This window comes from Carassius auratus, chromosome 10, assembly GCF_003368295.1.
Source record: "Carassius auratus strain Wakin chromosome 10, ASM336829v1, whole genome shotgun sequence".
Taxonomy (NCBI): Eukaryota; Metazoa; Chordata; class Actinopteri; order Cypriniformes; family Cyprinidae; genus Carassius; species Carassius auratus.
In genome coordinates this window covers 6,919,005-6,941,141 of record NC_039252.1, presented here as the reverse complement: position 1 = coordinate 6,941,141, position 22,137 = coordinate 6,919,005, and the positions used below count along the sequence as shown (strand labels likewise).

General features: G+C 38.0%; 2 protein-coding genes across 2 annotated transcripts; one reads left to right on the top strand and one right to left on the bottom strand.

Annotated features, from left to right (window-relative positions):
• Positions 1-1,525: 1,525 nt before the first annotated feature.
• LOC113110401 (S-adenosylmethionine synthase) lies at positions 1,526-9,907 on the top strand. Its single transcript, XM_026274595.1, has 9 exons — positions 1,526-1,781; positions 5,094-5,171; positions 5,272-5,394; positions 5,541-5,653; positions 5,764-5,907; positions 6,476-6,694; positions 6,945-7,127; positions 7,834-7,967; positions 8,150-9,907. Exons 1-9 carry the CDS (start codon positions 1,691-1,693, stop codon positions 8,250-8,252), a joined length of 1,188 nt encoding a protein of 395 aa, XP_026130380.1. The 5' UTR covers positions 1,526-1,690; the 3' UTR covers positions 8,253-9,907.
• A 1,478-nt stretch (positions 9,908-11,385) lies between these two features.
• Positions 11,386-18,382, bottom strand: sftpba (surfactant protein Ba). The gene is made up of 12 exons (XM_026274601.1): positions 18,250-18,382; positions 17,884-17,948; positions 17,396-17,470; positions 16,250-16,372; positions 16,009-16,122; positions 15,847-15,927; positions 14,189-14,372; positions 13,925-14,067; positions 13,755-13,835; positions 12,888-12,998; positions 12,671-12,732; positions 11,386-12,415 (listed from the first exon to the last, which is right to left on the bottom strand). Exons 1-11 carry the CDS (start codon positions 18,299-18,301, stop codon positions 12,697-12,699), a joined length of 1,065 nt encoding a protein of 354 aa, XP_026130386.1. The 5' UTR covers positions 18,302-18,382; the 3' UTR covers positions 11,386-12,415; positions 12,671-12,696.
• Between the last annotated feature and the right edge of the window lie 3,755 nt (positions 18,383-22,137).

The following is a 22,137-nucleotide window of genomic DNA, read 5'->3' as shown; positions in this document are numbered from 1 at the left end:
CAAAATGAGTGCTCACTATCAAGGAACATTTTCACTCTTTGCATCATAACGTACCAATTTACAACACAAAAGGCATTAACAACACAGTGTTGTAAGCACTGCTTCCTGATATCAAATACAAAATGCCCTTGTATCTAATTCTTCTACATCACAGATTTTAATTGTTACAAATTATTTAGAATTAGAATTAATTGGAGGGGAGACCAAAAAACAAACAAACTGAAAATACGGGATTTTTTTTATTTCATTTAAACCTGATTTAGAATATGTATTCTTAAAAGCTATTTAAGAATTATTATTATTATATAATTATTGTAATTAAATAATTACAAATAAAAAATATCTCATATATTTAATCTATAAAAATATAAGACAATAATGTTCATAAATCATTTTGTGACACTGAAGATGTGAACTCAGAAAGTCAGATGTTCTTGCATACATTTAATAACATTCACAAATCTTCCTAGAAAATGTTGAGCTCAAGCGCTGCTGTCATAAAAAAAAAAAGAAGTTGCAAAATTCATAATTTTTCAGTTCAACATTTCACTCGAGTGCTCAAAAATACTAAATGAGAAAAATGCAAACAACAGCTTTTTCGCATGTGGTCTCCAACTTTTGGACCCCAGTGCATATCTAGATATGAATCGACAAACTCAATGACCTCTGAGTTTCCCTGAAAAGCCCACGTCCCCTGTACCTCCTGGCACTCTAAGAAATTACTGCCTACAGATTAGACGGGATAAAAGAGGCCCCCATGCTGACAGTGCAATAGAGGCACTGAGTGAATGTAATAGATTACAATCATGCTGGCTGGTTATGCAAAGAATACACACACAGATTCATATATATAAATGTATGTATGTATGTATGTATTCCTCATGCTAACTAGCAACTTCATAATCTCATGCAACACAATCAGAAACACACAGACAATAGAGTAATTAGCAAAGTGGCGAGACAGGCTTAACAGCTATGCCCACAAGCTTTAATTTACTAACATTTAATACGCTACCGTAAAACAATTAGTGCTTTGCTTAACCGAGTCCAAGGTTCACCTCCAAGAGACCTTCCTGATGTTGGTTATACATCGTCTAAGGACAAAGTGCATTTTACATAAATTCTCCCCAGCAAAACGTCATTACATAATCATCTTACATCACAACTTTTTGCATTTTGAAACAAACTGACATGATGCACATTCATATTGTTCTGCAGTGAACGTAAAGCTAGGAAGAAGACATATATAAAACAGATATTATACTATGGAGTATCTCTAGAGAAATTTGGATTTAAATCCCAAACATATAAGGGGAAAAAGTGAGTATTTATTGTTTTAAAATGGGTTTATATTTGTCAATTTGTCAGTTTTAATACTAAACGCGTACATGTAAAATATTGTACACAAAGCAGGGCCTTCTTTGTCTCCACATCGCGTCACGTCGTAACGCCGTTTCTGATTGGCTGCCGCGAAGAAGGACGGGGGCGCGCCCGAGTGACGTTCGAGTTTGGTGTGAAGAGGGAGGGATATAAACTTGAAGACTGACCGGCTCTCCTGATCATTTGAGGTCAAGTCTACACAGCATCACCAGAAACACCTCTAAGACCGACGTTTCAAAAGCAGAGAAACTCTGAAAACACCACGCTATAACCAGCGAGAGAGAGAGAAACGCCAAACAGTCAATCCAACATGAACGGACAGATGAATGGTTTCCACAACTCCCTGATCGATGAAGAAAGCTTTCTGTTCACGTCGGAGTCTGTCGGTGAAGGACACCCTGGTATGTATCATAACACGATTAACGTCACGTTATAAATAAGATTTTAGTGTCACAAGGTGGCACGGGAAGGCAAACACGATCGGTCCCAAGATTCCTCAGCTAACACGTGCTAATAGCTGATAAATATTTTACATTTCTATACATAAAACACGTACAATTATAACATTTTATTATACTGCAATCATGTCAAGGACAGGAAAATGCGTTATTCTTTAACGCACTCTGACTTGGTGAAGTGGGAGGTAACGTTATTTGTCTGCTCGGCCACGCGCGGCGGAGTTACCGGATTTGAGGCCCAAAGATAATCTCGCGAATGTAGGCCGTGAACGCGTTAAGGGCTTATTCATCTTTGTATTTTAGTTTAAATGACTATATATAAATATACAAACATAAAACTGGAATTAATAGTCAGAATAAATTGACTTTTAATAATTCTACTTATTTTAATTTGAAGGCCGTGCGCGCGCGTGTTGTCGGCGGGCTCGCGAAACATGTGTTCATGTAATGCGGATTCGCCGCGCGTGTTGTTGTTCCGCCGGTTTGACCGGTTGCGTGTTTTACACGTCAAGACGAGCCTCTAAATTGTTGCAGTCCAATAATTATAAATCATAATTCCCCTCATTTTATTGGTAGTCTTTTTTTCATTGGCCTATGAGATCAGCGAATATTAATGCCTGCGAGTGTCTGTACGAGAGCGTCATCACCGCCTGCGCGTGAAAGCGTCGCTTAATGTCTGTCTATGTATTTTGTTCTCTCTATAAGCTGTTGTTAGTTTAGCATTTTGAGGTCGTCCCTGGGCTGTTACACCCCTACACGTGCTGTAAACTTCCCATCTCGCTCAAGCGCCCGCGAGTCGACTATTGCGTCAGCACACCTCTTTGGGCCCAACATCTACAACACACAAGCGCAAAACCCTCTAGTTAGCGATTTTAAGCGTCACCGCTTTCCTACATTTTAGTGCAGTTTGCGTATTTATTGATAATCTGTGGTGCTTGTAACCGTACATCTTTGAGCACTGCGGCGCGCCTCGGTCTCTGCGTCTGACGCAGTACGTCACATGAGTACGCAGTATTCAGAAAACCGGTTGCGAACATTATCTACGTGACACAACGTTACTGGATTCGCACAGGTTCACAAGTATGCATTGATGAATTGTAATTCAGGACTGCATAAAATTGAGTTTTCAGATTGGAAAACTTTAGAGAATGGCGAAGACCTGTGAAACGGGCAGATAGTGCTGTAGATGCCAAAAAGAACATGAATGAATCAGTATCTTGTCAATAGTTATTACATCACTGGTCAAAGAACACACTGGTGATTGCAGACATGGCGTGATGTTTTTTTTTTTTTTTTCAGGAATGTTTGCTACACCTCCATACTTTACCTACAGATGAGAAGTTGCTTCTTTATCCAGTTCAGTATGTGCTCTGATTTAAGATGTCAAGCACATCAGCTCAGATTTAATCACAATATGACAATCTTTGAGTTAAATCAAAGTATGTTGAAGTTGGACAAAAAGACAAAGGTGCGAGATTAACTCCAGGCCCATAAAGTGTTTCAAGAGACATAATTGAAACAAAAAGGATAGGAAAATAAAAGACTTCTTATTTTGTCTAAATTTATATTAGTGTTTTGTTTACTTCCACTCAAACCTAAATATTGAAGTCATTCGAGGACGCAAGGAAACAAACTGAATCACAGTGCTTCATGGGAGTGGGCGGGTACTGGTGTACTTTTTTTGGAGCCGGTCATGATTCTCTTGATTAGTGAAAGTCTATGTGAATCATGGGTAATGTAGTTTTTTCCACAAGAAATTCCACTATTAACTGTAAAAAAAACTACCTTGTAGCTCACAATAGGTCTGTGAATTTGTTAGAATAAATTTTCATATGGAGAAAATGTACATGACTTTAAGTTTTCACTACTACGAGTTAGTCAGGGCTAAATTTTTCGAGGTTGTAAAAAGCACTCACTTCCTTGTAGAAATCTTAGTTACAAGTCTGATGCTTGTAATTGTGGGGCTTCTGACATGTGAAAGCAACATTAATGAAAAAATAACTTTTGATCGAGCATCAGGTGTTTTCGAGGGACAAATCCGTTACCTAGCACAGGACGAGGCATCAATATTTACATCCAGCAGTAAACTAACCTAAAGATGGCATCAAATCTAGTGTGCGTGTACTAAAAGTTGCAAAAACTTGATTCCATCAGCATTTTATAACCGATCAGCCACACAATCATGGGGTGACCGTCCAAGGCAGAGACCGCAAATGTTTGGGAAACTGAGGGATGTCACAGTCACAACATCACAAGGGTGCACTTTGTTCCTTGAGATCACATGTTTGCAGAGAGTTGGCCAAGCATTTGTGTACAATCGTGAAGTGTGTTTGTGGACAGGTCTGCTGTATCATGTTTGTCATCCGTGGACTGATACCTGTACACGTGGTGTGACCTTTCCCCTCTCGCTCCACTGCCCTCACTACTGCATCAGTGTGCTTTCTAATGAGCTCAGCGCTGGCGGTGTGGAGGAGGGATAGCTGATCAGCTAGGGTTACCTCTGCCCTAAATATAGATGCTTACTCCAGGGGCTGCAGTTTGGAGCTAATGTACCTCACCTGTTGTTTGGAAATATTATATGGAGGCAACTGAGGCACGGGAAACGTCCTAGTCTGTAGTTTTTAAGCAATTTCTCAGCTTGCATGAGGCTCAATCGTGTAATGGCACTGTTGTCATTGAAGTGCTTTCAGAGTTTTTTTACATTCACTGGAGATATAAAGGTTTATTATAGTAAACTAAAACCATAATTAATTGCATTTTTGTACTTGGAAATATTAACTAAATTTTTTTTTTTTTTTTTTTTTTACGAAAGCCAAGCATTTTGTACAATTGTTTTAACTTGTTCTAAAATGAGTAACAAAAAAAAAAACTAAGATGCCAAAACCACAAACATTTTAAACTATTAAAATGAAAGCAGAAAAAATAAAAATGACTAAACTATAATGGTGTCTCAGTGATACTAAAACAGCACTAATGTAAATGATGTGTCATGTATGAATACATACAGTATATAAAAAAGGTCCATTATGTTATAAATGCACACCCACGGCTTTATTTATTTATTTTTTCCAAATAGTTTTAGTTTCATTTTATTTATGTATTCCAAGCGTGCCATTTTAAGATGTCTGAGTTGAGCAAATCCAAATTCCAGTTAGGTCCTTGGAGGCAGTTGCACTTATCTTGAGTTTTGTTTAACCTGAACTCTATGCTCTGATTAGTTAATTCAATGTTACACCTCTCAATCCTCTTTTCCAGATAAGATTTGTGACCAGATCAGTGACGCTGTGTTGGACGCCCACCTCAAACAGGATCCTGATGCCAAAGTAGCATGTGGTGAGTGTCAAATTATGCTTCCCTGCACGCTTTTCTCCATGCTTGCAACTTGAATCTTTTTACCCTGTGTGCTCTAACCCCTATCAATCTGTCCTGGCAGAGACGGTTGCCAAGACTGGAATGATCTTACTGGCCGGTGAGATCACCTCTCATGCTGCCGTGGACTATCAGAAGGTTGTCAGGGACACCATCAAGCACATTGGATACGATGACTCCTCCAAAGGTATAAGGGCACTAAATATCAGGGGAAAGGGTGCTGCCATAATACTTGCAGAATTTACAACACTGCATAAACTGTGGGTTATGATCTTATATTAGCTGCCAGTTGGATTTAGGGTAGAATTAATCAGCATTTAATTGTTCTTTTAGGGTTCGACTATAAGACCTGCAATGTGCTCGTGGCTCTTGAGCAGCAGTCACCTGATATTGCTCAAGGGGTTCACCTTGATCGAAATGAGGAGGATGTTGGAGCTGGAGACCAAGTAAGAGCTAGATAACCACTTTCTTTGTTCATATGCCAGGATGTGAATTGGTTTATAAGCAGAATCTAGATCATATCTTCGCTGGATTGACGGAGTACTTTGCTTCTTAGGGTTTGATGTTTGGTTATGCCACTGATGAGACCGAGGAGTGTATGCCTCTTACTATTGTCCTGGCCCACAAGCTGAATGCTAAAATGGCCGAACTACGTCGTGACGGCACCCTGTCCTGGCTGCGACCCGATTCCAAGACCCAGGTGAGAATGTTGTTGGAAATCAGTAGGAAAATACTCTTATCCTAAAAAAGGTTTGGGGTCAGTAAGAGAGGGACAAACTGGGTTTTGTTTTTTGAACGAAAGAATGCAGTAAAATAATAAAAAATGAGTGGAAAGACCATGTTACAAAAGATTTCCATTTGAAATCGGCTGTTTACTTTTCTGTTTCTAGTTTTCTATAAATTAACCATAACTTCCACAAATATTGATAATTTATGTTTCTTGAACAGCATATCAACCTACTCAATTGATTTCTGAAGGATCATGTGACACTGAAGACCAGTATAAAGATTTGCATCACAGGGATACATTAAAATTTAAAATGTATCCACATAGAAAACTGTTGTTTTAAACTGTAATGTTTCACAATATTTTTTACTCCTTGATGATCAAATAATTTCAGCCTTGGATGAATATCAGAGACCTTTCAAAAATATTTAAATCTCGATTATTCCAAACCTTTGAAGGGTAGTTTATTACTACTATAGGACTGAGAGTTTAAGCCTGTCTCTTGTAGAGATTTGACTGAGATCATTACGATGTTCTCTAGGTGACGGTCCAGTACAGACAGGACCGTGGGGCCATGATTCCTGTGCGCGTGCACACCATTGTAGTGTCTGTTCAGCATGATGAAGTAGTGTGTCTGGATGAGATGCGTGATGCTCTGAAGGAAAAGGTGGTGAAGGCTGTGGTGCCCAGCGTCTACCTGGATGATGACACCATCTATCACCTGCAGCCCAGCGGACGCTTTGTCATCGGAGGCCCACAGGTTTAAACCATAACTCTTTCAGTGCAGTGTTTCTTGGGGTTCTTATAGGCATGGAGTTGTAAAAAAAATAAATAATTTATATCCAATTATAAACAGATTTTGATTCTAGGTAATAGGTGTGTGAACTAAAGTGTATGTATTGGCTTTTTGTGCATGTATTATGTGCACTTTTTTTTTTTTTTTTTTTTTTTCTTAGATGTGTTGTTTGTACAGAGGGTGAGATTCTGAATTCTTCATGCTGTTTTTACAGGGAGATGCTGGTTTGACTGGCCGCAAGATTATCGTGGACACATACGGAGGCTGGGGTGCTCATGGAGGTGGTGCTTTCTCTGGGAAGGATTACACTAAAGTTGATCGTTCAGCTGCCTATGCGGCCCGCTGGGTGGCCAAGTCTCTGGTGAAGGCTGATCTGTGCAAGCGTGTCCTGGTCCAGGTGAATATTTAGCAGTCTTTCACCATGCTATTGTAAAGAGATTAGGGTTGGGCGTTGTCTACAAAATTGGCATCGGATATTGTTTAAAGTGAAACATCTAAATGGACGATGACATCAGGGGGAGGGGCGCCCGAAGCATGAACTGTATTCGGAAAGGCACAGAAAACAATTAACGGTTGCTTGTTACATAAAAGTATGTAAAATATTACTTGCAACATAAACCGAGTAAGGAGAGATGACTAAGGATGATGGTGAATGATTTACAGATCCTGAACACCACTGACGAACATCTAATCTTGTAAAATGTGGCAAGTACTGTTGCTCAGTAGTATAAACGAAGTATGTGTGATTTGCGAATTTTTAAAGTGAAACTAAGTGATCATGCATTCAAAAGCAGTTTCAATGCCAGGCATTATAGCGACTCCCTGATGCCCACAATTTATATACAGTACAGTTACCCACTGATATAACTATGAGAGAAAGTAGGCTATTGAATTCTCGTATTTATTCCCTATGAGTTCTGTAGTACACCATTTTCTTTCCGAACACTGTATTGGGATGCGGCAGGATTGGGTGGGTGGGATTGAGTGCATCACCACGCCAGCTGAACAGTGTGATGTCTATCAGCCATTGGTGATGGCATAGTCTGTCGTCCCAACACTTGAAGGGATAAGTAAACTCTTACCAGTATACCGTTTTTTTTTAGGTGTCCTATGCCATTGGAGTCGCCCACCCCTTGTCCATCTCCATCTTCCACTATGGGACCTCCCAGAGGAGCGAGAAGGAGCTGCTGGAGATCGTGAAGAAGAACTTTGACCTCCGCCCGGGCGTCATCGTCAGGTAAAGTGTGCTCCTCGGGGGTGGCCCAACCACCGCCTCTCGGTTTGATGGTTTCCCTCTCCTCTTTTGCTCCCGCGTTTCCTGAGTTTCCCAACAGTTAACGTTAGAGAGGTTGATTGAGTTGACTGAACGTCCTTCTTTGTGCGTTCAATTGTCTTACTCTGTCTCCTGTGCAATTCCAGAGAGCTGGACCTGAAGAAGCCCATCTACCAGCGCACCGCCGCCTATGGCCACTTTGGCCGCGAGTCCTTCCCCTGGGAAGTTCCCAAAAAGCTTAAATACTAAATCTGTAACCCCCCCTCCTTTCCTTGGGCGGTAGGTGTACGTTACAGAGAAACCTACTCAACCCGTCGGAGGGGGGAGATGTACCAAAACCCCTCAGTCCTAACCTCACAACCGTTCCCAAAGGTAATTCCCCTCCGATGGCGTTCTCCCCCAACAACTGTACCCTCAACCCTGTGCTTTAATGTATTGTTTTCGAAATATCTGTGGATGGTGGCTGTAAGTGTTTTTTGTTTTTGTTCTGTTTGACTTTATGCGCCCTCTTCTCCACCCATCTCTCTTCGGCCCTTCCTTCCTTACCTACTTGCTTGAAAGATCAAGTGACGGCACAAATGGGGGTCAAAGGTTGTTCTGTGATGCTGTGCATTGCTGGCTGAAGCACTAACCCCTCGACTTTGTTTTACCAACTAAGAGAACCAATGCTTACCATTTTCCAGGTCCACCACTTTATGCGTGCCATCGCGAATGGGATCAAAACCTCTCGTGAGATGTCGAAAACCTGTCTTTAGTTGGATTCAACAAGAATGTGTTTAAGTTACATAGTGCTGGAAATTTTCATAGACTTTTTACACGCGCATACTGTCGCCACGGTTCCGTCCCGGTCGCCGCAGGCCGCGTTGTTTTTATTTCTGACGTGTTACAGAGAAGTCAGAAGCTGCTACCAACTGTGGTGGTTCTGCGGGGCTGGCGACGAAACCGTCCCCCTTCGGTCTCGATGGTGATTCCAGATGAAACCTTCTGGTAGCTGTTATGTGATGTTCTACTAGACCACGGCGGAGGCAAAGCACTCCCTCTCTGTGTGCGGTGACAGCGGGCGTAGCTACAGAGAAGCCCTGCTCCCTCACCCGCGCAGAGGGGCTGCCTCCGCCTCTTGAATCGCGTCATACTTGAAAACTCAACCTAATATTTGCTCTGTGATCCTCTTGAGCCTCGGTGTTTGTACAGAAAAGCCTGGGATCTCAAGGTGTGATTGCCTTTATTACTTTTTGTACATGAAAGGAATCGTTTTTAAAGACCATGAATACTTGTTTTCATTTGCTTGAACACCGTAGTCCCGGTGTATGTCCCGCGTGCCGGCTCTGTGGTCTTCCCTTGGTGTCCTACAGAAAGCTTTGGGCTCTTGCCACAGGCTGGCGCTGCTAGCTGTGACCATTGTTACTTTTTTTTAATTTTTTTTTAATTTAATTTTTTTTATTTAACGAGATTTGAAGGCAGGTAGATGAGACGGTCCATACGCACACGTTTTACGTTGAGGACTCCCGGCGCTCCAGCAGACAGAAGCGAGTCTGGTCGGTGTTGTACAGAGAAACCGGCTTCGTTTACATGCTCTCTCTGTTGGATGCATTTGGGTTGTGGTCTTTAATATAATGCTCATCTTCTGTTTTTATTTCGTACAATAGATTTTATTTTAACTCCAGAGATTGGTGCACCAGACTGGTTACTGAATGAGTAGAAGTGCCTTTTTCTATGGTTTCTCTTCCTTTGTCACTCCTCTTCCTCTTCTCTCCTTCCCTTTGTTCCCCTGCTCTCTTTCCCCCCGAGTTTCCTCTCGTGATGTGTGTGAATCCACAGCCAACTCCTGAATTCCCTTCCTTTCAATGCTCCGTGATGGTTCTGTCCCCTATATCAGTGAAATGAATAAAAATACTGACTCTTAAGACTCGTTTTATGGTATTTCACTCTTCTGTTAGATTCATCTGGGTTGGGTTTTTTTCCCTCTCTTTTCCTTGAAACATTTACAGCTCTTTCAGTGGTTGAGGTACAAAATTGGCCTTCAGTGTCCGGTATGCATAGTTTTTAAAGGCGTTTACACCTTTTAATGCTTGGAACAAACTAAAATACAAATTCAAATTGAGTAAATTAATTTTTTCCTGTAAAACTACACTGCTATTCAAATGTTTGGGATTGGTAGGGTTTGTATATATCACACAGTAATTTTGTGAAATACTATTTAAAAATTTGAATAAATACATTTTATATTTATTGAATATTTTTACATTTATTCCTGTGATTCAAAGCTGAATTTTCAGCATCATTACATTACGCTGATTTGATGCTTTTAATATTATCAATGTTGAAAACTTCGTTGAATGCAGTTTTTGCTGCTTAAAATTTTTGTGTAAAGGTTATTTTCCTGGATTCTTGGAATAGAAAGTCTTTTGTAACAAATATTTACTGTTAATTTGGATTAACTTGATGCCTTCTTGCTGAATAAAAGATCTCACACAATGTAGAAATTTACTAACCCCAAACCTTTGAACAATAACAATCATGAAGATTGATCATTGAAATTTGTGGAGCACCTCAGCAGGGGTTTCTGTAAGTCCATACATGTAGTCTTGACACTCAAAGGTCACATGTCTTAAAAATAGCATGTTATTGGATACTTAAGGGGGTTCACTTCATTATTTCATATATACATTTCCATCAATATTCTCATGTCACACCCCCCCCCTCCCCCTTCTGAAAGGTTGGTAAAAAGTAATTTACTATACAGGATATATTTACTATAGTATTTTATTTTTTGGGGGATGAATTTTTTTTGGACTAATTATTTAAATTAACATAAATGCTTGGAAATATGAGGTGAAATTTGTCTTGCGAGTGTCAAATCATTGCAAATCATTGACACAACTCTGAAAAATGACAGAAATCCAGTGTAAGAGTGAATAAACTGGAGTTCCATATTTGGTGATCCTTCGTCTATCTATATATGTGTATTTTAGGATGGGTGGATTAAGCAGTGCAGCCTCATTCCTTGGAGAACTAATGCTTAAAAATAAAACCTTCAAAATAAAAAAACATTGGTTAAACCAACTTTAACCAGACATTAAGGCAAATCTGAAGATACAATCAGTCAGTGACAAACCACAAAGCCAGTGCCATTCTACATCACTCATTAAACCTCAAGAAGTCGCACAAACATCCCCACTTTGATTGTACTCCGTTTTGATCATGAGAAAACTGAACTTTATATGATAAACCGTTCTAAAGGAAAAGCCGGAGTAATTTGGGATCAAAGCTGATCCCATCATTCCAGTCTCCCAGGGGTGTCACAAATGTTCAGGTAAGGAAACCACTATTTGACAGTGAACTTTAGCTAAAGGCAAAATACCATCGGTTAGAAAACAATAAATGCCCTGCCTGTATACACACCTTCACAGTTGAAAGCAGTTTGTTTATTCATTCAAACGTAAAGCAAATGTTTTAAAATGAAATGATAAAAGTGGGAAGTATATAGTGACACAATGCCATAAAATGGTAAATCAATTTGTGTGCATAAAGTGTGAGAACAAAGCTTCATGTGATTTTCAAGATGATTCAGAAGCCAGAGCCAAAACAGATTCATTGCAGTCTAGAACAAAAGGTTATTTTGTATCTATATGTTGATATATTATATATATATTAAAAAAAAATTCATGATATGACCGTAACATAAAGAAAAATACTCTTCTCTTTACTAGTGACTCATATGAAGGGTCAAGAAATATTGAGTCAACCAGAAGATATTTTGCAGTTTATAGGCCTTGACAGTGTCAAGTAAACTAAACATTTAATATGCCCTACAATTTTTTACCATAGTAATAGTTTGATATCAAGTGCTATAGTGACATTCATAGTTTTTTGTCTAGTACAAAATGTAGGACCAATAACTAGTCATTTTAACCAAAACTATGGTTACTACAGAAAATATTTGCTTCATACAAACTCTTATAAACACAAAAAGTGTTGTTTTGGTTCAAAAATGTACATTATCGCTGATCAAATGTTTATGCACCCCCAATGTAATGATTTGTATGCAGGACAATATTGTAAATGAACTTTGAATTGACCTCACTGATGGCTTGTGCAAACCACTGATAAAGTATCGTGAGATCAATGATGTAGCTTAAGCAACTATTTCTTTTTGTTAAAATAGTATCTGCGATAGAAAACATGTTTTTATATGAGTTTGTTCTATGTTATCTTGTTTGCTGAAGATATTATCAGAGCCTATGAATTTGTTAGCCTCAATTTCAACTCGAAAAGCAAATATAACCATGAAAATCCAGGAAAGGAGGAAAAATGCTGTGGCGTTGGTCCAGTAGGTCCATCAGGCTTTCATATAGGCTACAGTGTTAATGCTGAGACACTGCTCAAACTCACACAAATAACCTTTGACTCTGCTGTTAGAAGAAAAGACAAAAACTGTTTCAATACTCAATCAAAAAAGTCAATACACGCTATGTTTTTGTGTTCAAATGGTAATGCTGAAGTTAATTTATATTTAATATGATAAGGCACACTGAACATACCAGGTGTAATTACTCAAGGAAGGAACAGTACGTTTACAATCGGTCAGAATTATGTTCAGTAAATAAAGGAATTTATACATTTATAAGCAATTGATTGACATTTGGCAAACTATACGTCGACATTACCATGTAGTACAGACAGCTGAAAGACATTATTCCCACACGTTCTTCTGACAGAAGTAAACTACCTGAAAGAATGAAATAAATTTATGCATACAATTTCACATACAACATCCAGAACATAAGCTATATACATATATATACATATATATATACATATATATATATATATATATATATATAATGCACATTTATATGGCATAAGGCTGTTTGGTGCACTTACCCCACAGTCAACAGCAGTCTGGAGGTCTCTGCAGCTGTAGCTTGGTCCGAGACTACAGGGGTCAGCAGCAATGACAGGCTCCTTCTCACCAGAAACACACAAATCTGCCTTCTATAGGGTCCGGAAAACAGATAAAAAACCCAAAATTAAAATTATCCCTTGATTTACTCACCCTCAAGGTGTATGACTTTCTTCTTCCAGACGAATACAATCAAAGTTTTATAATGGCATGAATGGTGGTTGAGATTTTGAAGCACCAAAAGTGCATCCATTCTTCATAAAAAAACGCTCCAAACAGCTCTGGGCCGTAATAAATACCTTCTGGAGAGAATCAATGTGTTTGTGTAAGAAAATGTACATATTTAAACCTTTATCAGTTGTAATCTCTAGCTTCCTCTAACTGTCATACGCACGTTCACGAGAGAGTGGCGTTCCAGCGGATGACGTACTCTGCACCTCCACGTTCATCACTTCTCTCTGGAGCTTACACGCTACGCCTACAACCTACAAACACATCGATTCACTCCGGAGCCATGTGAAGTACTTTTCTTTTGATGGATGGGTGCGCTTTTATGGGCTTCAAAATCTCGACCAACATTATAAAGCTTTCTCCAGCTCTCTCCAGGTTTATGTGCTGCTTGGCTAACCGTTCAATGCTTCTTTTTTTCAATGCAAATTCAAGAAGCTGACCAACAATGCCTGAAAACCTGCTCGGTTTGAAAGTGGCTTCTGGTTAAGATGTGCTTCATAAACTGATACACAATTGAAAATGGGAAACAGGTCTTTTTTTAAGTATCTATTCACCTGCAAAAACACCACTGAACACTGGTAAATGTGACCGAACAGTAAAACTCGAGTGGTTTCTACCTTACAGATGTCCAGCGCCCCCTGCTGTTTGCTCAGAAACACACTGAGCCTGTTCCCATGACGCTGCACGAAAGTCTCACACTAGATGAGATAAAGAAAAAATTACAGTAAACTGACAAATGAAGTGCATTTAAAAATCCGTGATCTAAAGGAGCAGACTGATGTCTAACCTTCGGCATGGCACTGGGGTGCAGCTGGCAGACGGTGTTCAGGAACGAAGCAGCCTGGAGCTTGGTGGCATTGGAGCCCAGATGCATATGAGTCAAAACTGCCAATGTAAGGCAGGAATCACAATCAGAAAGCACCTCAGCCGCTGTAAAATAAAGAGCAAGGGATGAAGAAACAGGATGGGAGGAATTGTGTACACTGACAAAACAAAAATATAACAGTAGTGTTAATTCAAAAGGAAAAAAAGCCAGAGTCTGGACTCTTACCGTTGACGGGAAGCTCCCTTATTTCACAAATACGAAGCAGAGTGCATATGAAGTTCGGTGAAGTATTGTCCAGTAGCATGTCAACCAACAGCTGGACGTATTTTTCTACCATCTTATTGCACTGAGGCTGAACCAGAGGAGGAAACTCTCTGCACAAACCCTCCAGCAGGACAGTTATGATGCTCTGCCAAGTACAAAAATTACAACATTTTCTAAAGAAAAAATATGAGATGTTTAGGACTCGAAGCTCTGTGTATGTTTTTAATAGCATACTAACGTACTCCTCCTGCAAAACAGTATTCAAACATGAAATATTCAGATGATCTGCTGATGATGAAAAGTGTAGTAGTGTATAAGAAGCACAGTGTGGGATGTACAGTACAGTATCCCACAATACAGTGTGCTTTATTTGACCTTTTATTTCCACTCCGGAGCAAACTGGACCTAATAACTGCATCTGTTTTGACTCATCATTTGATCAGACTACCTAAATATATAAGATTTTTAAACAGAATTGAAGTAATAAAAAATAATTTAATTTATTTAGAAGATGATTTGTGTGACAACAATGTAGCATACATTTATCAACACTTTTAGGTTAATAGTTAAATGAAATCCTTGCTGAAAAATTACACTTTTACACACTTTTAAAAAGAGTAGCTATTATGGAAATCATATCCTTTGAAAGAATATACTAAAGTGCAGTGTTGAAAATGTTTACCTATTTCAACTTAAGTGTAGTTGCTGCCTTAAATCAAGTATGATTAAACTTATTTGTATGAGTCATTTCAACTCCAAAAAATTTAACCGAATCTTATTCAAAAGTGTTGAGTTATGAGTTCTGATGAGTTAATGTAAAAACATGGGCATGACTTATTGGTCATATTCTTGTATTTATTTTAAGCGTGTGAGCTGAATGTAATGATTTTGGGCACTTAACTGAATGTTAATTGCAATTACATTAAAATGTATTAGCCTATAGATTAAATTCATATTCAATTAACTGAAATATAAAATGCTTTTTTGATCCACTTAAGTAGGACTTAAGTATATCTTTATATGTAATTGCATAATTACTTCTATTGCATTGAAATATGGTTAAAATGTATTGCTGAATGTACTGACAAGGGCGGTAAACTAAAATATACTGTCTTTTACAAACTTCTATGTCATGTACACTTTTTAAATGTATTGTAATTTCACATTCATCATGATTAAGTTGCAATTACACACACACTCACACACACACACACACACACACACACACACACACACACACACACACACACACACACGCACACACACACACATATACATATATATATATATATATACAAACTTTAAATGTAATATCAAAATAAAACATAAAAATAAGTGTACTTCAAATTATGACAAAAGATTGTTAAAATAACTATTTAAAATATACTTTAAAGTTAAACATTTAATCTGGTATTATTAAAAAGTGAACTTTTGTAAAAAAAAAAAAAAATGCACTTAAGTGTGTTAAGAAAGTGTACTCTAAGTAGACTTAAGTTGCCTTTTATTTTATTGGTACTATATTAACTTTTAGATTTTAAGTAGGAATACAAGTACCCAATCAACACAGTTAAGTAGACTTGTTTTTCTGAACTCAGCCTGTGTGTATTGTGGTTTTTCACCTGAGTCCTCTCTCTGGGAAACAGATACTCAAGTGTGCTCACAATGTATGTGCAAACAGAGCAGTGAATGGACGTCTCCATCTGTATGAGAGAGCAGAGAAACCTAGTCAGCTGTGCAAAACACGCAAATAAAAAACTCTAAATCACTTCCTCAAATGTTACCTTCATAGTGGGCACTGGTAGAGTTTTTGACATGTGATTAAGGAACAGCTCTCTCATCTTGGCACTGTCACGTCCTCCACACAATCCAAGACATGTACAGATCTCACTGGGCTTCTGAAGTGAAAGATCCAAAGGATTGGCAGCCAAATAAACAGCAGTGGTTCTCGACCAAATGCCAATCGAAATAATACAATGTCTTATAAATCAAATGCATGTTTGAATCTAACTGTATATACTGTACCATCATGCTGGTAATGAAGGTGATGGCCATAGGAAGCATCTTTTCCACCTCGGTGTGGCAGATTTTACTGATCTGGGCAGGCAGCTGATCACACACTTTCTCAAGAGAGGCAGTTAATTTGGCCTAAAAAAGATTGCATTGGTATCACATAACACAATTGATTTAAAGTGGCTCAAAAAATGATTTAGACATGTTCTTGAGTGTGTGTGCTATTACTGAACGTTTGTACAAGAGCAATTTTCATGCAAAACATTTAATAAAAACCATAAAGCGAATAATTTAAACAGAGCCTAGTTGTTTAACATAAGCAGATTATGTAGAGGCTGGTCTCATGAAAATGCATATAAATAGTATGGCAAATAAAAACAGAAATTCGTGGTCTTCATATGCAAAATGGACTTTGGCGTGCATATGATATGCACGTGTTTGGCATACATATAATACAAAATTTGTTGGCGTGCATATGATACGCAGTTTTCACAGGCATATGATACAAAATAAATGTTTTTAAAAATAAATGTTGAAACAATGACTCTTACTCTTATAAAATCACATATCAGTAAAACAGTTTCCTCTTGAGATTGGAGTAGTTATATCCAATTTAACAACTTCAGGCCATGAACTGATAACACAATGACCATAAAAATGACGAGAACAAACAGAAACAGAAGATATTCCTTTAAGAAGATAAAGCATCATGTTTAGTCGTTGTACACTGCACATAAGTCTCACTGTAGGTAAGGTAGATGTGTTAGTACAGAGTCTGTGAATGGTATAAAGTGGACAGGTGAGAAACACATCAAATTCATCAGGTTCATGAGTGAGAAGTTCATAAAGGGTCACCATGAAGAGATTCGAAACAACACACTTCTGCTTCTCAACACAACTTCCTTACATCTTTGAAATATTCTTTAAGACATGCTAAAAATCATGCAAATCAAGTTCCTCAAAAGCCCTGGTATTGTAAATTCACCAATGAATGGTGCTTTCCAGTGCATTGTTAAAAACCAGCACTTTCACCTCAATCTGCTTAAAGGTGAAACACTGTCGTCATGGGATCATGCAATATTATTCACTATACCATCTCTGTGTGTGTGTGTGTGTGTGTGTGTGTGAGAGAGAGAGAGAGAGAGAGAGAGATCATACCTGGAAGTCCCCATTGGATAAGAGGTCCTTCAGAAGCTCAAAAATCTGAGTGCAGTCCTGACACATGTCACCTGTCTACAGAATATTGTATATTACAGAAGAGCCAGTTTCCATTGCTTTATGTGTACATTTTGTCTTATCAAAAGTCGAATCTTAAAGATGTAGAAATAAAGAGAAGTGAAACTGATACGTTTGCGGATGGTGTATTTCAGGTGTTGTGGGAAGTGCTTTGAGGATATGAAAATTACAACTTCTGGTTTCTTTAACTATCTGCTGCATCTGTTTAGAAATAAGAATAATTCTGCATTCGCAAATATGTGTAAGTGACATTTTAGCATTCTCATTTTGCTCAGCCAGGAGGTCATTTTTTAAGAAACAACAGTAGATGTTTGTTTGAAATGCAGACTTGCAGGATGGGTTTGTTCGACAGGTGTATGTAACATACCAAACAAAAAACATGCCAAGCGTTTAACATTCCTAAAACTCACCACGCTGTCATCCGCACCCCTCAGGACATTCGTCAAGCCAGCGGGATCAACAGTTCGGGTTTTGACTGTTAAAAATAAAATCATGTTTTAAAGAAACTCACTGAACTTATAAGAAAGATGGAAAAACGGAGAAATGTGTAAAGATAAAAAAAAAAAAAATTGTGAAATATTTGTAGAAAAAATGTAAAATGATTTGTAAATTGCCTGTTTGGGTAAAAACTTCTTAGTGTAGCAATAATATCTGATCACATAACATCTATATTGATAATTCAGTATCAAACTATCATTCTACATTAAAACACACACACACACGCACATACACACATATATACATATACATATATTCAGACAGAAGGTTTCATTTACCTGAGCCCAGAAGGGCAGTGAAAAAGAGAAACTCCAGTCTAAAGGCAGTCATGTCTTCAATCACTGAAGGTTGCAGAACCAATGTCAAATTCTCTAATTTGCCCCTGTATACAGCCACAGGAAGGTTCAGCTCAAAGAGGAACTACCCTTTATATATGACGCCCCAAAAGCACAAGCCAGGCATGATAACATAGAGCCTTTACAGTGCAGAAGAGAGAGCTGCAGGCCTGCTGAACAAATAATGTTGCTTAAGCACATTATTCGACCAATAAAGCCAAGTAAAGCCAATATTTGTCATGTTTCCAGATTCGTAAGTCTATCTTAGGTATGCAACTCCAGTTGAAAAGCTTATAGTCAGGTTAGAGATTCATTCAAACACGGTGGACAATAAAACAGGTGGAAACATAAAGAGTCTCGAGTCATTAGACCTGGGTCTGCTGTTTGCCCTGAGCATCTACCACCCAAAGACAGCTTAGCACAAGCACAACAACATATTACAACTATTCAGAATATATTAGATTTGCCTTGGCAACTACCCACAACACCCTAGTAACATGGTGTTAAATCTTGCACAAGCACCACACATATTTTCTTGCTAAACAAAATACCTTATAACAAAACAGCTTTTGTATTAAAGTGAATAACAGAAGGAACTGAAAAATACTCTTCCGCATGGCTGATGGGTTTAAACATTTTATGTTTAATTGATTAAGTACATAGATTGATCCCATTATGACAACAATGGGATGTTCTCAGGGCATAGTGTCACCAATTGAAGGATCATGCTCATTTTAATATTACATTAAATGTTGGCATATCAGTTTTTCATAATGACAAAATAAAATATTTTGATGAACCAAGCAGTTGATGGGAGGCATTGAGAAAATAGTATGGAAGTCAATGGCTACCATCAGCTGTTGGATTAAATTCTTCAAAATATCTTCTTTTGTGTTCAATAGAAGAAAGAAACACACAGGTTTGGAACAACCCAAGGATGAGTAAGTGATGGCAGAATCTTTATTATTTTTGTTAACTGCATCTCTCTTGCCCTCAGTGCCTCAGACTCCAGGAGGGAACTCATGTGACCAGCAGGGGGAGCATCAGGCTCACTATATGCTCCAGTGTTTCTAAGAAAAATGCAAGCTTGAACTGAGACCTTCAATAAAGTTACTGCAAAACACCACCTAGCGGATCCTGACATGATCTTGATGTCAATCCTCACATGCACATACAGCAGGATGCCCAAAGCTGCTCCTGGAGAGCCACTGTCCTGCCGTCTGGCTCCAACCCTAATAAAGCACCCCTGAACCAGCTAATTCATGTCTTCAAATTCACTAGAAATTGTGTGATGGAGCTGGCTGAAGCTGCAGGACGATGGCCTTTCAGGAGCAGGATTGGATGCCTGTGATGTATAGAGGAAATAGGAAATTTGGACAGCCACCAACTTATTAGTGTATAGATGATCAAAGATCTTGTCATGTATTTTGAGGGGTACACAGTAAAAATATATTTTGTAAATAAAACAAAGATTATGAGCTCTAATAAATTGGAGCAATTTTTTGTTAAACTTGGAATTTAGTTTATAAACACTTTGCTATTTCTATTATTATTATTATTATTAATATTTACTTTAAGGTCCAGCTGCAACTTGATAGAGCATGTTGTATTCACATTAAATACAGAACATTAATTAGAACTAACACTACAACATAAACTTTTTTTTAAATGTGACATTTAAAATAATGCTAACAAAAAAAACAAAAAAACAATAAGAGAAACATATACAATGTAATATTGTAATACCTTTTTTGTGTCTGTTTTCTCGAAACATGTTTAAAGCTTCTCTCATTCTTTTTTCACTCCAGATTTAACCTCATGCCTCATCTTCATTTCTGCTTTCGCTTTCCCTTCCTCTATCTCTGACCTGAATTTCTGTTTTCTAAAAAGACAATCATATCTGTAAATGATAAAATAATCGGAATCTTTATTAATTTCATGAATGCGAGTTGAATTAGGAATGTGAGTAGGTTCAAGGTGTCTCACTTTATCACATTCCACAGAAGTAGGCCAGAAACATTTAAACACCTTGCAAGAAAAACTTCAGTCCTTTCTGCAGCTGCAACAGCAGCAACAAATAATACAAGTACTGTAATGAAAATCTGTTAGGAATTAAAGTTAGTACAATCAAGCATCAACAGCCCACTTTACTTTAAATTACTTGATTAAAAATTACCATGTCAGTTTTATTGCTTAAATTTAATTTAATTTCATTCAGTGTGTACTTGCTTTTTCTTTGTAATTGTTTTAAAAATGTGATAGTAATAGTTTCAGTGTAGTTACGCAGATTTGTTGGCCATATATCAGATTGCTGCATTATACTGTATCACGTTTATAACGGCACAAAACAGTTACGGTTGTGTACACTGCACTGCATAAGAATTTGTGCAACTGCTGTTAAGTTGCATTTCTTAAGAAACACATTGTGTCATATTGGACTTATATAAAATGCATTGTTTGTGTATGCTGTTGGCCAACTTTCACAGCGCTTACATCATTAAACATAGCAATATAAAATGTGGCTGAGATTTTTTATCAGACTTCCTTGGATATTTCCTTATTGAACTTGGTGCACCTTTATTCTCAAAGCAGTAAAATCCGAACTCCTAGTATTCTGTTTACATATTTATGTGCTTAACTAAAATCCCCGGCCATTGTACGTTTAGTGTACTAAACTGGCATACATAAAGTCTGCTAAACTGGAGCAACTAATTCTGTATTTAATGCACTTTATGTGGAAGTAGTGCTGAGGTACAACTAAAGCTATAATGAAATATATGTGATTTTGCTAAAGTGAAACTATTGCTGCAAGTATACTTCAGGTACACTTGAAATATTTTGCATTTAAAGACAGAGAATATACAATCCTTATCAATACTGATATTACTTAGGCGTAATATTAAGAGATGTGCATTGTGAAACAAAGAAATACTCTAAATCAATGTGATTTATTATTTTATATCAGTAATATCTCAATAAATATATTATGAAATATATGTTGTTGTTTTTTTACTACAGCCTTTATAGATAAAGCACGTGGCACAGTACAAGTTAAGCTGATCATAAATACAACCGGCTGTAAATGTTTCTTTTGCCCTTTATTGAGTCATTTGTATTTACACACATGAAACGATAAGCTGAGTAAAATCACACTTTGACCGTGGCAGCACTGGCCTACATGAGAAGCTTTCTTCTAACATCTTTTATGGATGTTTTGCACAAGAGACGGTTTATGGCTAAAGGAAAGTGAGAAAACATGCTACACCTTTTGCAATACTGCCCGGAATAATTAAGTGTCCTGCAGTAAACATTTCCAGTCACCTCATTAGTGGTTAGTTATTAATGGTTATAAAGGCCCAACAAAGGTTGTACTTCCTTCGCCAGCTGAGGAAGTTTACCCTGCCCCAGGACCTGCTGAAACAGTTCTACTCAGCCGTCATTGAGTCTGTAATGTGTACTTCAATAACTGTCTGGTTTGGTTCAGCTATAAAATCAGACATCAGAAGACTACAGAGAACTGTTCGGACTGCTGAAAGGATTATTGGTGCTCCCCTGCCCACCCTTCAAGAACTGTATATATCCAGAGTGAGGAAAAGTGCTCAGAAAATCACTCTGGATCCCTCACATCCAAGTCACCCCATCTTTGAACTTTTGCCATCTGGTCAGCACTTCAGAGCTGCAAATACCAGGACAGTCAGGCACAAGAACAGTTTCTTCCCCCAGGCAATCTACCTCATGAACAGTTAAATGTTCCCCACTTATGCAATAAAAATGTGCAATATCCTTATTTTTATTTGTTACCCCTCCATCCTAGTACATCCCTGCCTCTCA

Coding starts and splice junctions, on each gene's coding strand:
- LOC113110401 (XM_026274595.1), top strand. CDS start 1,691: ATGAACGGACAGATGAATGGTTTCCACAACTCCCTGATCGATGAAGAA. Junction 1,782..5,093: donor TGTCGGTGAAGGACACCCTG/GTATGTATCATA, acceptor CCTCTTTTCCAG/ATAAGATTTGTGACCAGATC. Junction 5,395..5,540: donor ATACGATGACTCCTCCAAAG/GTATAAGGGCAC, acceptor TTGTTCTTTTAG/GGTTCGACTATAAGACCTGC.
- sftpba (XM_026274601.1), bottom strand. CDS start 18,301: ATGACTGCCTTTAGACTGGAGTTTCTCTTTTTCACTGCCCTTCTGGGC. Junction 17,471..17,883: donor GGGGTGCGGATGACAGCGTG/GTGAGTTTTAGG, acceptor AATATTCTGTAG/ACAGGTGACATGTGTCAGGA. Junction 14,373..15,846: donor TTCCCAGAGAGAGGACTCAG/GTGAAAAACCAC, acceptor TGTACTTGGCAG/AGCATCATAACTGTCCTGCT.